At 33.9% G+C, this 17331-nt stretch overlaps 1 protein-coding gene across 3 annotated transcripts; it reads right to left on the bottom strand.

Moving 5' to 3' along the window:
* Positions 1-3245: 3245 nt before the first annotated feature.
* On the bottom strand, positions 3246-16214 carry LOC123311833 (keratin, type I cytoskeletal 9-like). Of its 3 annotated transcripts, none has more exons than XM_044895948.1 (2): positions 16064-16212; positions 3246-3793 (listed from the first exon to the last, which is right to left on the bottom strand). In XM_044895948.1, the coding sequence occupies exons 1-2, from the start codon at positions 16088-16090 to the stop codon at positions 3380-3382; spliced, it is 441 nt and encodes a 146-aa protein (XP_044751883.1). In that variant the 5' UTR covers positions 16091-16212; the 3' UTR covers positions 3246-3379. The 3 variants fall into 3 exon arrangements, with proteins under 3 accessions (XP_044751883.1, XP_044751870.1, XP_044751874.1); XM_044895935.1 differs by lacking the exon at positions 16064-16212 and adding an exon at positions 5651-5830; XM_044895939.1 differs by lacking the exon at positions 3246-3793 and adding an exon at positions 13267-13756 and having other exon boundaries at positions 16064-16214.
* Positions 16215-17331: the final 1117 nt, after the last annotated feature.

The following is a 17331-nucleotide window of genomic DNA, read 5'->3' as shown; positions in this document are numbered from 1 at the left end:
ATAATATAATATAATATAATATAATATAATATAATATCATATAATATAATATAATATAATATAATAGCCAAGTTAGAGATCTTGGGGTAATTTTCGACTCTAAACTGATTTGTGACGTTCAGGTGGAGGCAGTAGTCAATTCCTCTAATGACTGCTTGGGTACTTGATTGGTCAATGTCGCCCATTTGGTGATTTGACTACTCTAAAAACTCTTTACTACTCCTTCATTTTCTCCAAATTAAACTTCGCTTCAACTGTATGGTGACCTCACTATTTGACATACATTGATCGCATTGAAAATGTTCAGAAAAGGTTTCTCAGATTTCCAAGCTTTAAATGTACTTTTCGCCTTGTCCTCGAAATACTGAAAATTGTAATATCAGGCTCAAATTTTTCAACATGATCAGTCTTGAGGATCGCAGGAAGGTTAATGACATCTTATTCTTCGTCAAACTCCTTAACTTCGAGCTTCATGATAGTAACCTTTTGCGTCAAATGGATATTAATGCACCCGATAGGAGACGTCCAGATATTGTCCATCTCAAGTTTCGAAATACCAGATGCGCACAGAATTCGTCACTTCAGAGAATGACTCATTTGTGTAACGGTGTGAATGATCATTTCAATTTATTTTCCAATGAATCTAAACAGTTAAAGAAATCCTTGAAAAATCATTATTCATTACAATAGTTCGATGAATGTATCGTTTCTTGTTTTCTTTAATTATATATATGTTTTTTTTTTGTACTATGCTATTTTTTTTCTTCTCTCTCTTTCTTGATGTTTCATTTTTGGATCGAGTTTAATTGAGTTGTTTTTCTTTTATTCATTATATATATGATATTATGCCTCAATTTATGTACATGTGGATACAGTAGTGGACTTCAAATAGTCCGTTGTATTCCTTATTTCTAATAAATAAATAAATAAATAAAATAAATAAGTACCTACTATTGTTTCCAAATCGTAGGATCAAATTAAGAACATAAATAGCAGTATAAAATTTAAATTATCGTCGGTCAGTGCATATATGCATTCACATATAATGGGTCTATATTTACAATACTAACCTGAATTCCGAAACACAAAATCTTATAAGCTATTACCCGCATTTAACTGCAATTTTCCATAACCAACAGATATGTCAATCATTCTTGAATAAAATATATAATTAATGAATATTTCATAAATTCCGGAATCAACTGGAAAGAGAATTATATAAGTGAATAACTATGGAAACTAAGGAAACTGTAAGATTAAGAAAATGTCTACAATTCACATTTTTGGGAAGAAAATGGATTTCAATTCTCATCTGGGTGTTAGTATCCAGGAAAATCACGCGATCCTTTATAGCTTTTTAAGATAACACATCTCTAACCTCATCACCCTAGCATATAAAGTTTCGTAATCGTGTTTTTCAATGGAAAGTATGGATTCAGAAACACTTGATCAAAAAAATGATAAATAGGTATGCGTTTGAGTGTCCTCTCGGTCTGAGTGTATGTAATCTCACATCAGTTTCTTAATTTTGATTGAAAACAAATTATCTGTAGAAATAATTAACATCATTATCATAATATAATGTACATACTTACAACCTCCATGTGTTCATTAATTATTGATAAAAGATGATTCATAATTTTTTCACAAGTACCTAGTACCCATTGTATCCAAGCTATAGTCGATTTCTTCACTTAGTCGTATGTGATATAAAGGGTTGGCAAAATTCGATGCGATGGAATGGAATCTCTGTAACCATTAGAGCCTGGGAAGAATTGATGGAATGTTTCCGACCTCGGCTATTTGAGTTGGTGCCTGTATTTTGTAAAGTTTCAGTGATATCGAAAAGAAAATATAACACTCTTTTTATGTAAAATGCAGTGGTGTAGCCAGAGATAACTTTTTTCAGTCTGCCACTTTTAGCAGTAACTTTCAACTTCGTGTAAATATAAACTCCATGTTATTTTCTATATATCCCAGTCCCATATTTTTGTCTGATTCAGAATACCATATATGTATAACATACGTCGTATCTATTATTGTTTTTCTTTAAAGCTAATATGATGATGAACTTTATACTTCTGTATTGTGTCAGTTTATGAGAGACTTTGAAGATTACTTTCATTTCGGATATTTGAGAACATATTCGAAAAATGAGAATATAACGAGAATTCCCATGACTACTTGTTCATATTAAGTACCACTAGTACTAACACAGCCGCCTTTATTTGTGAAGGTGTTTAAAAAGTGTGTGGTACTTTCTTCTTTTCAAATATCTGGAATGAAAGTGATCTTCATAGTATTTTATAATCTGATATAACATAGAGAAATTAAGTTGATCTGCCAACTTGACCGAACTAGTTTTTCAGTTTTTTTGGAAGAAAAACTGGACAAAATGTATGTTATATATTCTGTTCTGAATCAGAAGAAATATAGAATTGGAATATGTAAAAAAAATAAAAATTAATAAATATACGTACCGAGACGAAAGCACATGGTAATTTTCTCCAAATTTACTTTTCCCTAATGTGAACGTATGGAGAATTGAGTTCTGTCAAGCACAGACAGAACTAAAAAAAATATCCAGTATAGTTTACTGCTCTGCTTGCGACTTCAACAGGACAGATGTCCTGAAATAACAATTCCTGAACCTTCCCTTAAACTTGCGACGAACATTGTTGATTAATTTGGGTTGTGCAAACTTCGATTTTGCGTTTTCAAGTTCGAGTTGTCTTGAACAAACAACCAGTTAGCTACCTTCATTCCAAATATCGGATAAATCGTTCAGGTTGGTTTCGATTTCCCTTCAAATTTGAAAAACACCCTGTAGATCAGAATCTAGAACACCTAGATACTACATCTAGGGTTTTTCGTGATCCTCTAGGTGTTCTCTATCTCCCATTAAAATGTTCTATCTTATCAGGGACACCCTGTCCATTTTACTTGGAGTTACTCTGTTTTAGAATTTTTTTTTACTAATCATTTCTGAGCACTTGTTTCTGAAGGATTACCTTATTATTTTGCCAATAGAACCTAATTTTCGACTTTTGAATATAAAACGGAAAATTATAGGCAATTAAGGATATTTTGCGTACTTCCTGAAATACTTTGTGGCTTTTCTCTTCTTATATCTGAAAGACATTGAACGTGAACTGAACTTCAGTATCACATTTGAATTCATTGACCCCATATTTTTGGAAAGTCCCGAAAACGGTTGTTTGTGTATTATTCAATTAGTGGTAGACTTCAAATTTAAACTTTTATTTTAAGTTTTTTACAATCAGAAAGGTTTTTGGGAACACTCTGTACGTATAACATATTTGAAAGATGCTTACACATTCATATTCAAAAGCAGAACTATGATATTCTTGCCAGACACTCACTTATTTACAGAGAAAGTTCCTCCAGTACTATCAACCAATCCTCTTCCGCCAGCTTCTCCATAGTACATACCACCACTAGCTCCTACTACCGTTCCATAGCCATGAGGCAAATCGTAATATCCTCCAGAACCACCTTTAACGACTCCTTCTCCTCTTTGGTGCTTTCCTTTTGCAGAACCCAAATAATAATAACCTCCTTTACCTGCAATGAATTCATCTCCACCAGCATCTCCATAGTAATAACCTCCACTTCCAGCAACAAATTTCTTTGGGCCATTAGTGAAATAGTAAGTACCTCCACTACTAGCATAAAAAGTTCCGCTGCAATCATTGATATGATGAACTCCACCAACCTCTCCATAGCAGTCACAAAGGCATTTACCTACCAATGTGGCTATCAGAGTTGACACCTGAAAATGAAAATGAGCTTCTCAGTGGAATTCATTGCCAGTATAACAAAATGGGACGAGCCCATTTAGAAGCTCTTTGGAGTTTGTTTGACTTCGAAACAAGAGCAATAACCAAACACCTACTGAACTAGGTCATCCTGCTTGGCTCACCTAAGGAAAAACTTATATTCGTAATATGCCTAATATATATAGGATACGATCTATTTTTGTGAAGGTTAGAGCAAAAAACATCTGGCGAACGATTTCTCGGTTAAAAAAAATTCGGACAACGACTATATAGAGAAACCATAGCAAAAAACGGTTAATGCACAGACTTTTTCAGGAATTCGAAAGAAAGATCAGGCAAATTTGATTCCACAATATTGTATGTTGGCAGCTTTTTTTCACTATGTCACATTTTTCATAGAAGTTTTGGCTTTTTCGTTGAACATAGGAAACAAACTCTCGGTCAATCTTTGAAAAGAGAGATGTTTTTTTATTATAACAAGTCTTCAAAACATACTGCTTTCTATTTATTTTGAACTTGAGCTCACTATATCTCAGCAAGCGCAATGTCTTGATGGGATATCAGAGAGCAAAATACTGCGGAAAAAACACATTGAGACATAGATCACACATAGATCTTTTGGTCTACTCGGCCACTGCTTCAAACCACACATTATGCACTGTAGGTATACTGTAGTGCAGAGGCCTAATCTAGGCATCTCTAGTGCGGGGACTTCCATGAAAGAGAACTGTAGCCTCACAATTATGACTTAGTGCCACAGAAAATACTAATTAAGTAATAAGGGTACTTTGAAATCTTCCCCTACATAAGCAATTGAGTGTCTGCTAGGATAACCTCCTCCACAACTCACCGTTGCGGAGGTGGCTATGAAGATAGCTCTCAGAGCTGGGGAAGGACGTGATACTGTTTAGAGGCCACGCGAGGGCTCTCAGATGGTGGAGGATGCTAATGCGTAGAGGGGTACCCAGTAGGACCCAGCTTCTGCTTTCACGAATCCCACTAGGTAACTGTTACTGATAGAGATTCATGGTGTACACCAAATGGGCTTATTGTGCTTGAAGGTCCTAATTGGTGCACTGACGTCTGTTTGATTTCGACAGAGACTGGTTTGGGGTTCGTAGGACCTCGTTGCAATCAGTCCATCCCCTCATGAAAATTTTTTTCCATAGAGTGGGCTGAACTGTATTTTGTACCTGTCTGCACGATGGAGTATATCCGCAGAGATGACTCCGGAAAGTACCTATATTTATATACCTATGCTGTGACAGTCAGGGAAGACTGAAATCCATTTCTGTTGAAAAAGTCAACACCTGTTCAGTAGAAGAATGCAGAAAATTGCAATTTAAATGCATACAAGATTTAGAATCACTAAGGCGTGAAATTTAATGATCCTATTTTGTGCTCCTTTAAAACTGATTCCAAGCTCTATTCGCTCATTAAAAATGTAAATATTGCTGGGTTACGAAAACCTTATTTGAATATAAATTTATTTATTATATCGTCAAGCTTGGCAGATATGTGTGTAGGTATATATGGAGTTTAATTAGTGATTGTTCTCAAAATGAAAATTCATTGAAAATCCACAGTATAGTGAATTAAGAATCCAATACATGATCAAAAAAAGAGTTACCATCATCCTTCGATACCAGCTTGTCAAGCCAACAATAAGTTGTTGGCTATACTACTAATGCACAAGAAGACGAATATGATGCATTCATTTCAATGATTTCCTTAGTTAATGGCATTTGGTTTATTTCTTGCCATGAATATTTTCATTCGAAATTCGAAACACTTTGATCTTGAAATAAAATAAGTAGGTAAAATAAATATGTCTACGTAAATCAACTCACGATTATCATCGTCATGTTGGATAACTCACTGCTCGTTGCGCTAGTCTCCAAACTACTTCCTATGTTCATACATAGAAGCAAAATATAACGGTCTGGAATATAATCTTGGAAAAATAGGACTAGCAATACACAAAAAGTGGACCAATGCAAGAAACAACAGCTATGAAGTATGATGATAACGAATAAACAAGTACTGAACTAGACTGAGTTGCCCCATTTGGACATTTGGTGGAAGGGAGGACGCTCGAAGGTAATAGAATATGAATCAATGAATCAATGGTCGGCATGAAATGATGAGTGTTACAGTACACTTGACTTATAAGTAAGGATACTATGAATTCACGATTCCAGCTTATAAGGAATTCATTTGCGACAATGAATGAAACAAATAGTTTTCTTTCCGTTAGATTCTTGGGTTTTGCGCGGTTCTTACCGCGTTGAAAATGAAACGAATTAAATTAAAATAAAATTAAACCTCTGAAAAAACATGAAAATGATTTCATAAAAAATTATCGCAAGTCGGAGACTGTTGATTTGAGTTTTCGAAAGGTGCACTTATTTCTTATGCTGAACAATCTGCAAATTCCGTTTTAAAGAAATAATCTATGAGGAGACTGGATATAATTCTAAAATGTTGGCACACACATGTATTATTTTAACCTTGACGAGTCCCACAGACGAGTAGTATTAGAGCCTTGGCAATGAGGTTGTAAACAAAAAAGAGAAAAAATGTATTGCAAACATCACTATACGGACGATGTTGCTTTTTTACGAACACTACCTTAAACGCGTGTAATTGAAATAAAATTTATATTGCAGGTATTTTCAAGAAGATTTTTGACATTATTCAGGTGTTGTTTCGTGTTTCATGCATTATATTTATATTTTCATCTATAGACTTATAATTTATTCATTATTAGACTATGTTTTGTTCACAGAACCATTGTCTTCTTAGAACATAGATTCATGGAACGGAAAAACATTCACGCCAATCACAATTGAGACAGTTGACTAGGACATCATTGTCACATCAATTTTCAGTACGAATTGGGAATTCAAATGTAGATTGCAGCGACATGGTGATGACAGTTGGAAATAAAAAGTTGATGCAGTATTGTCATTTTTGAAGGGGATTTTGAGATTCTTGTCAAATTGAAAATTGAAAATTTTTTATTAGGTACCAAAAAACATATACAATTAATATATTTTATTTTGCCGCAGAAGAAATCTTGTGTGTGGCTCAAAAAATAACAAAATTTATGACTTACAAACTAAGGATGTAACACATTGAAACAAATCAAAAAGTTTATTAATCTCTTAAGATTTATTAATCTCTCCAAACGGCAACGGTCCAGAAAAGCAATACAGAGCGAGAATAACAATGATAATTTTCTCCTGATTAATGAAAAAATAAATTATTAATTTGCTCATAGTTAAGTTCAATCCATTCAACAGTGTGTTTTTTAAAAACACTAACTCGTTCCAGTTTCTAATACTGATATCGACTAAATTCACAAATATATGAATGTAATTTAAAAAATATCTCTCCCCTAATCTAGATTTTGTACTAAAAGAATAGGCATTATTGTTGATATAATTTCTTGTTGAAATAAATATGAGGTAATGCATATGTGTAAATTTTTTTCGTATACCAATTTATTAAAAGTGTCTTAACACATTTCTGTCTAATATTCAAAAAAGAACTAATTTGAAACAATTCTACTGTAGGAAAATCGGATGGTTTTTTATACATGATTTTAATTATTTTCCTATGAAGAATATCAAGCGGCTTCAGATTAGTATCAAAAACTCCACCCCAACCGAGACAACCATACTCTAGGATAGAATTTACAAGTCCATATCAAATAATTTTTAAGGAATTTATATCTGTAACATTTGATAAATTTTTAGAGACATACAGGGTGTCCGGGGAATAACTGTACATACTCTTACCAGAGATAGAGTTGGACTAGCTGTTTACGGATTGACTATAAAAAATTAATTTCTGGATTTCCCTAGAAAGCTACAGGGTGATTTTTCAACTTCATGGAAATACTTAGACCATCATAAAATCCAAACTTATTGACGGATATTATTGAAACTTGGGAGGTTATTGACACATGCTAAGGTCAAGTCAGAAATATATCAATTATTTCATTATTCCAGGGACGGACTCATTAGTATTCATTTGAAGTTTTCAGGGTAAAAAAATCACCTTGTATTTGGAATTACAAATAATTGATTCGTTTTTCAGGAAGAAGCTAAATAATGCTTCAATTCTTGGTATCACTCAAAGTTGTCACATAAACAATTATTTTTTTATGAATTTTTGAATTTGGATAAAGTTCGAAAAATTGAATTTTTCACCATGAAGAGAACTGAAAAATTCATGTTTGGATATAAAATGCGAAAATATTAGTAGAAAATTTACAAAGAAGTTCAGAGCTTCAATAAGCACTTCAATAACGAAACAATAAGAAATGAAAAAACTAAAATACAGTAAAGAGTACCTAATAAAAATTGCTGAGTCAACGATATTTCAAAAGTGGTTCGAAATGAAAACCATTAGCTTGTATACATTTCTCTTGCCGAATTTTCAAATTGGATACCTACAGCCTTCCGAATCATATCGCCATTATTGCTTAAAATATCGCAACAGTTGATCATTCTGTTCATCAGATGTTCTTTTGACTGGAAGAAGTGTAACTTTGGTCTATATCATTGTTGTCGAACACCCGGTATACATAAAAATAATTTGGAAATATGCTTCTGTATACCCTATACACATCACCAATTTATTTTTTTCAAAATACCTTCATTTACCCCTCAAAGTGAAATCCGCGTCTGGGGTGGCCACCCAGTATATCAACAAATTATTATAGTCTTCTTCACCTTCAGTGACTTTTTTAAGAAAATTTATTATTTATTTTCGACCTGCACAAGATGACTAAGTTCTGTTCTGGTAAATAAATTGCAATTTTCGAACTTTATCCAAATTAAGAAATTCATAAAAAAATAATTGTGTATGTGACAACTTTGAGCGGTACCAAAAATTGAAGCATAATTTAGCTTCTTTCTAAAAAGCGAATCAATTATTTGTAATTCGAAATACAAAGTGCTTTCTTTACCCTGAACACTTTAAATGAAGATTAATGAGTCCGGCCCTGGAATAATGAAATAATTGATATCTTTCTAACTCAACCTTAGCATGTGTCAATAACCTCCTAAGTTTCAATAATATCCGTCAATAAGTTTGGATTTTATGATGGTCTAAGTATTTCCATGAAGTTGAAAAATCACCCTGTAGCTTTCTAGGGAAATCCAGAAATTAATTTTTCATAGTCAATCCGTAATCAGCTAGTCCAACTCTATCTCTGGTGTGAGTATGTACAGTTACTCCCCGGACACCCTGTATTTAATATTAAATATCTTAGTTTTTCGCACAAGTTATCAATTTGGTAAGACCAACCTAAAAAGGAATCCATTATTTACTTTTTTTACGTTTGGCAAAAGGGATTATTACCGTTTATGCTTCATTAAGAAGTAGACCATTAATGTTCATCCATTTCTTAGCTGAGAAAAGACCAAATGACACTTTATTCCTAAGTATATCCCAATTTTTATCTTCAAAAACTAAAACAGTGTCATCGGCGTAAGCCGTAATTTTACCAATATGTTTAAGGCTAAGGAAGTCATCAATGTAGCACAAAAAAATAAGCGGCCCAAGTACTAAACCTTGGGGCACTCCTCTTTTGACAGATTCTTCGCTAATAATATCTTTAATTTTGACTGCTTGTTCCTTATTTGTTAAATAACTTTTTGATAATTTTAAAGCACTATCCCTAATACCGAATTGTAGCTTCTCTAATAAACGCAAATGTGGCACCAAATCGAACGCTTTCGTTAAATCAAACAGGGCAGCAATAGTTGGAGTGCAATCGTCTTTATAACTGTAACTGTAACTGCTTTATACAACTGACCCACTACCTTCATGAAAGCATCACTAGTAGATAATTTTTTCTCAGTTTATAGTTGGTTTTTCTCAGTTTAGAAGATTGTATGTCTAAAATGGATACAAGTGTGTTAATTATTATCAATTTTAGGTCAATAAATGTCATGAAGTATTAGTAGATATATATGAAAAAAATTCCGACTATGTTCTGAATCAGCTGATAAAAGGGAGCAAGATTTTTTAAATCTTCTTCTTGGCTCTTTACACGATCATAATAGAAGCAAATTGATTATATGGAGAGCCACAACTGTGATATTTTGTCTTCTACATTATATAGAATGGCTTGAAACTTTACCATGCTATAAGGACGAGATACATATGTCCTCAAACATTTACTAAAAGTTCATTTCATTGTGGAAAATAGTAAAACTGACATCTCCACAAGAAATTCGTAATCGGAGATTTGCTCAGAGGATGCAATTTTAAAAACTTCACTAAGCTTTCCCATTGTCACGACATAGAGATATTTTCAAAAGATTATGTTATATTTTTCATAAAAACTCTTATTGAAACTCCAGAATATTCTCCGTTCCTCGATGTAAACAAAAAAAAAGTGCATTAGTTATTTATTAACAAAAATTGGCACCAGGGGGCGTATCGCTTGTTCGGAATTCCCAATAGATAGGTAAGTATCTAAATTTTTTTTAATATAACGCCACTGCCGTAGTGTCGCGCTAGACAGAGAAACATCGAATGTGTGTACTACAAAACCCTCATTTGTAGCACTGAATGTCCATTCCATGTATATCTTATGTTCTAAGAGTCTAATAATGAATGAATTATTAGTCTAATGAATGCACGAAAGTCGAAAAAAACGCAAGGATAATGTCAAAACTTACCTTGAAAATACAACATAAATTTTCTTTCATATCACTTTGATTTGACAGCCAGCGACATTCCAAGGATTGTCGAACACTTAATGCAAGCGAAATGCACAAATATAATAAATTTCAAAAAAATACGTTTCCATTGTAAGAGTGTAGTCGAATATCTTGTATAATATCTCAGGTTGGCAAACGTTTCTGAACTCGTCCAATATAGGAAATGAAATTTAAGTCACCAAAGCAACAGCTATCTATATTCGTACCAAAACCAGTAGATACTCGTGATTCGCGTCGTGTCGATGATATTGGCCTTTATTTGGAAAAGTTGAACCAAGTCCACTATGATGATCCAAAACAATAAGGGGCACGTTATATTCCTCGAAGGATATGTTATGTAATTCACAGCAACAAGAAGATTACAACTTGAAATGTATAAAACCGGCCAAAATTCTGAAGGGTTCCCCGATTTCGTGATAGGGCAAGCCCCAAATTGGTAGAAATACGGAAACATCGGTAGGTTCGAGGTTACTGGAATGATGAAGAATGACACCGTACGGCAAAACGACCTGATGAAAAATAATTCATCGGGTTTTATCCGTACGGTGGGCACATCGAGTCTATCTTCCGAAAAATTCATGCGTGTTCTCACTATAACTTCCGTCTCCTTTACATATTCTAGCCCACATGTTTGCGACGGAAAGGTTGAATAGTGAGATTGGTAAGATGAGGACAGTGGGTTAGTTTTCCTTCCTGCTATTTTACCAAATCTCCGTGTTGAGTTGAAAATTGTGCATTGCTCAGAAAGTTAGAAAAAAATTACCAGAACTGTAGATTATTTCAAAGTACACAGAGGTTATTAGAAAATTCTTTATATAAAAGCTCAGTTAAAACTGTACATATCTGTGATAAATTGAAAAATAAAGGGTGATCTAAAATGTTGTGGAAAATGATATCCAGTTATATATTCTTACTTATTTTAATCTTCCACTCAATTTTAAACATTTTATTAACCATATGTTTCACCTGATTTTATGTAATTACTGAAAATAGACGTTTCAAATAATAACGAATAACAATGTGAAGTTCGGACATAGTCATGGCTCTTCCTTGAAGAACTTGAGAGATATTTATTCGAATATCGAAAAATGATTTTGTTCCTTTCTTCAAATTAGAATAATTTTAATAATAAGAAGTTTCGAAGTAGTTTTCTTTCGAACATACCCATATAGCTAATATAACAATAAAGATATACCTTTTTATTTGATATCTTCAAACATCACTATCCCTTCACCTTAAAATCACTCCTTGGAACCACCGCTGGATACAGTCGTATCACAGCCTTCTGAAGAAGACTATAGACGGCTGTGGTCGTATTTACCTAAGCAAACAATAAGGTAAAATCTTGAGCATTTTATAAAATTTTATAAAGACTTCATAAAGAATTCAGTTAGACATCTGAAAGTCAAATTCAACAGGATTCTATGTGTAATATTTGTTAAAAAATTGTTTCTTGGAATTTATTCTGTATTTTTTAATGTCATGATATCTAGGAACATAATGGATTTAGACAATCAAAAATGTTCTAAATTAAGTAGAAAATCGAGAATAGTGGTATCGTACTTGGTGTTTCATTCGAAGAAATAGAATTATCATTCTCCACAACTTTGTGGTCCACGCTGTATATTTCAATTTATCATAGACATTTTTTATAACCCCTGTATACTTAAGATAGATCACCTAGAGTAATCTACCGTTCTGGTAATTTTTTTTAACCCTATATGAAGATAAATATGCACAATCTTCAAATCAATACGGGGACTAGATATGGTAGCAAAACGGAAGACTATTCCCACTATCCTTACCGTTTCGGAAGGTATAGTGTGCATAGTCCCAATCATTCACAACAAACAATATTTTATGTAGATGGAAGGGAGAGGTTACTGGAAAGATATGGAAGGTATAGTGGAAATAGACGGTTGGAAAAAATATGGTAAGGATATGGAAGGTATAGTGTGCATACTTCCATTCATTTGCATTGCACAAAATTTTAGGTAGACGAAAAGGACGGAATACGGAAAGGATATGGAAGGTATGGTGAGAATTAACCTTAACTCGGAACATCGGGTAAAAACCTGACGGTAAAAACCCGATGGTGTGAAATGAGTCTAAGACTTCACCCGATTTTTAAAAATTATGTAAATTAATTGGGTGGCACGAATCTGCTCGAATAGACAGGCTGACTAAGAAGAATTTTTTTCTTGGTGATTTTGGCAGAGAAGGGTCAGTTTATTTCAGATCAGTATTGATTTCCGAAATCAGTCCATTCAAATGAGGTGTCTAGGTCGAGAGCTCAACTGCACTTTTCGATCAAAATGATCTTCATTCTTTACTCGAAAGACGTTTAGAACGTAAGAAATTCACGTAGACAACTGGTATGGAATATTCTTTGACATAATGGTGATTTGTTATAGACACAACTTTTCTTGTAGTATAGAATATCTTCTCTTGGAATTTTCCAGTAAAGTGAAAATTCCTGTTGAATAATTGAAATCAGCAAAATTTCACACTCTTTTCCCATAATCAGAGATTTTTATTTGTGGTGCGCAATATTTAATTAAGGTGTAGCTTTCTTCAAAAATCTTCTAGTGTTAACAATATTTACGCAGGATGGCCATCGTACAGATGAACCAATAGGTAATAAAAGGTTTCAACTTATATTATTATTTATTTGCAACAGTTTCATTCATTCATTTGACAATGGTTTCAAACAGTACAACATATTTGAGAATAACTCACACGTTCACCTTCGAAATCAGAGCCATGATATCTTTACTCGACATTATCACTCTCCTCTTTCCTGGATCTTGCATAGAAAACTCCTCCAGTACTATCAACCATTCCTTTTCCACCAGCATCTCCATAGTAAATACCACCACTAGCTCCTTTCACTGTTCCATAGCCACGAGGTAAATAGTAAATACCTCCAGAACCTCCTTTCACAACTCCTTTTCCCTTTCGATGCTTTCCCTTAGCCGAAGAAAAATCATAATACCCTGATTGACCTGCAGTGAATTCATCTCCACCTGCATCTCCATAGTAAGAACCGCCACTGCCAGCAACAAATTTCTTCGGACCTTTCTTGAAATAGTAAATGCCACCACTACCAGCATAAAACGTTCCTTTACAGTTATCGATGTGATGAATACCACCACCCTCGCCATAGCAGTCACAAAGACCTGTGGCTACCAATGCGGTCATCAGAATTAAAACCTGAAAATAAAATTAACTTGTTATCGTGAATCCTATTCGGAGAAAAATACTTTTTTCGCTTCGTTCTGTCGCTATAGGCTTATCAGTTTTGAAAAAAATATAATCCTTAGTTGGAAAATTACTCCTGTTACAGATTAATATAGATTATATTCTGAACTAAAATATCTGAACTTAACAATTGCCAATAAAACACGGAAAATAACCAATTTTTTTCACAAGCAAGATATTCATGATACATGAAGAAGATACATTCATGATTTTATAAATTACAACCTTCCGTTCTTAGAATCATCAAGGTCTACAGCCTGGAATTTCTATCTGAAACATTCTGATGTAGATGGAAAATATCTGTCCATAATGTTGAGACAAAAAATGAAGATAAAAGTGTAGGTACACAAGAGTTGACGCGAATCTTTTTTTCAACATTTTGATGTTTCTACCAGGAGACTATAAACACTGATTGTTAGTCAGTGAACTCTAAAACTCTTTTAGATTTCACTGTTGTTAGCTTAGCACCAGAAGTTTTAACTCTCTTTGTTATGCAATGCTCAGAAACAAAATGCAAACATTACTTCGAGTTCAAAAGAGCGAGATAGTTATGCAAGCCACACATTGAAGAAACGTGAAACAAGAAACATATTTCCATTTTATAAGTGATTTGAGAAGCAAATCGTATTAAGACCTGCGATCAAGTATACTAGATATGCAGGTTACTATAGTAACGCGAGAACTCCATACATGAAACATTATAGCGGACTCACACTGCACAACTCGGTCGGGCCAACTGTCGGGACGACCAGATTGGGCGTTGCGTACAGACAGCACGACCCCCGTCCAACTTGGTCAGTTGAATTTCACGATCACTGGAGTATACATCGCTCGGATCAATGGGGACGGCCATTTTTGCAGCAGCGAATACTTCCCCATTCTCCAGTCGACATCTGAATACAGAACACAGATTACAGATTACTCTGTAATCTGTGATACAGAATGAGCTCGTTTCAACCCGACAGCGCTCCACACGATCCCACTTGGTCCGTCGGTCTTGCGGTTGGATGGCTAAGCCGTACGACAAGACCCGGCAAATCATCTGTCGGCGGTCATAGCTACACACGGACCGATTTCACATCCAACCCAACCAAGTCGGTTTGTCGGCCCGACCGAGTTGGGCAGTGTGTAGCCGCTGTTGAATAGATTCTGTTCTATATCTTGCTTCATGTTTAGAGTTCTCTCGTTACTATAGTAACCTGCAATCTCCTTTACTTTGACAGGTTCAATACGATTTGTTTCTCAAAATATATATGTTTATAAAATGGAAAAATGTTTCTTGTTTCACGTTTCTTCAATGTGTGGCTTGCCCAACTATATTGGTGAATAATAATTCAATAGTTGAATGAAGTGAGAATTATATTGAACCATAGTTCAAAATCAATTGAAATACACTATATGTGACACAAAGGTCAGCAATAACACCACATCCTACTTTACATTTCAAATGTAGGTACTTACTCAGTCAATATTTCAGAATTTCATTAGCCGAATCGACTAAAATCGATTTTCAAAAGTTTTTCAATTATGCTCACCATAAAACAAAACTTTTCTACTCAATAGTGATAAAATACACAAACAAAAATCTAACGAATACATTGAATTCAGAATGCGTTTGAATTTTCACATAATTCATTTATAATTATCAAATTACATGTATGAATTTTACTACATAAAGAAATTACACACATTATTTTCACTACACGTGTTCCACATTCATCATAGGTATATCATAGATCATAGGTGGTTGAAAGTGTAAGACACATATCATTTAATTTCATGTAATTAAGTTCCTTTACTATTTCTTTTATTGTTATCAATTAAATCGACTCAATGTTCACTGATTGTTTCAAAGAATTGTATATGTTCATTGAGCGTTTTCGATGTAGTACTCAATATGAATAAAATTTAATGAATTTGGATTGAACAGAATGCGAAGAATACTCGCAACGAGAACAAGAATGAATATAGAAATCTCTAACCCATTTATGGTTAGGAAAAAATTGAGAAATGTCTAAAATCTTCTGGCGTTGATTTCATTAAATATTCAATTTTATATAATACATAGGTAAGACTTCGAATAGACCTCAAGAAAAATTTGGCGATCTTGCATCATCCTCAAATACTTGGATAAGGAAAAAAGGACACACTACTATTAATTTCAGACTTCTACAAGTAGAGGAAACACATATTGATGTGTACTAACGTAAAACTATGACATCATCAGGAATAAAGATAAATATGAATATATGAACTCACAACTAGCATGTTGGTAGAAACTTCCATAACTAACTCCTTGTTGTGCTTCTCCCAAAACTATTTTCTATTGCTATGGTAGCAAAATATATATGATTCTCATGTGAGATAACTGATATGAGAGTGCATCGATAAAAAATGTTTCGTTGTCTGCGTCAATAAAAATACAAACTAAAGATGCTATCGAGTGATATACTTACTCAAGTTGGAATTTTTTATTTATTTATTTATTTCCGCTTCGACACCTAGGTCATTGGCGGTTTTTGCACAATAAGGTTTACAAGTCACTTATAAGATTACAGTGAGGAATAGGAAAACATAATAAGTACATTTTATAACTAAATTTTGATACAAATTGATTTGAAAAATAGAATTGTGTTGAAAGCTTCTGGTCTATTGATGTCAAGGGCATCTTCCATTTTTGAGCTAACTACACAAGATTTCCTTTGGTTTTCATAAAAATGACAATCTGTTAAAATATGCTTGACCGTAAGTTGGACGTTACATGAACTGCACTGTGGTGGTGGTTCTTTCTTCAGTAAGTATGAGTGAGAGAAATATGTATGACCAATTCGAAGTCTTCTCAGCGTTACCAGTTCATTTCTTCTAGTCACGATGGGACAGTGTTTGACAGTAGAGCGTTCAATGAACGATAATTTCGATTTTCGTTGGTGAAATATAGTAGCCCATTTCAGTTTTATTTGGTCTTTATATTTTGTGCTAAGGTCGTAGGTAGTCATGACTTCTATAGGTTGTCCCTCGTATATGGCTTCTTTTGCATATCTGTCGACCTTTTCGTTACCTTTAATTCCTGTATGAGAGGGTATCCACATCAGAGTTATTTTTGATGGTGACTGGTTTTGATTCATTAAGTCTGAGATGTTTTTGACGATTGGGTTTTTGGAGTACATATTCATAATAGCCTGAATTGAACTCAAAGAATCGGAGCAAACAAGTAGGTTTCCAAAGCTTTGAGAGACCGCATATTCAATGGCTTTCTGTATTGCAATAAGTTCGGCCGTGAAGATGGAACAATCTTCTGGGAGTTTATACATTTGGAATGTTGTATTGAAGAGATAAGCGCATCCAACTCCTTCCGTCGACTTAGCTGCATCCGTGTAAATTATTTGGCTGTTTTTATAATATGAAACTATTTCTCTGAAGTGTTGTTGAAGAATTTCTCGTTGGGTTTCAGTTTTTCTGTACTTAGTGAGATGAAGGTTGATGCTGAGTTTCTTACTGATCCAAGGTGGATGAGTTGGTTCTTCATC

This window comes from Coccinella septempunctata, chromosome 1 (genome assembly GCF_907165205.1).
Source record: "Coccinella septempunctata chromosome 1, icCocSept1.1, whole genome shotgun sequence".
In the NCBI taxonomy this organism is placed as follows: Eukaryota; Metazoa; Arthropoda; class Insecta; order Coleoptera; family Coccinellidae; genus Coccinella; species Coccinella septempunctata.
Note: the sequence above shows the minus strand (reverse complement) of the source record. Positions and strands in the feature narration are given on the sequence as shown.

Coding starts and splice junctions, on each gene's coding strand:
- LOC123311833 (XM_044895935.1), bottom strand. CDS start 5,719: ATGAACATAGGAAGTAGTTTGGAGACTAGCGCAACGAGCAGTGAGTTA. Junction 3,794..5,650: donor CCAACATGACGATGATAATC/GTGAGTTGATTT, acceptor TTTCATTTTCAG/GTGTCAACTCTGATAGCCAC.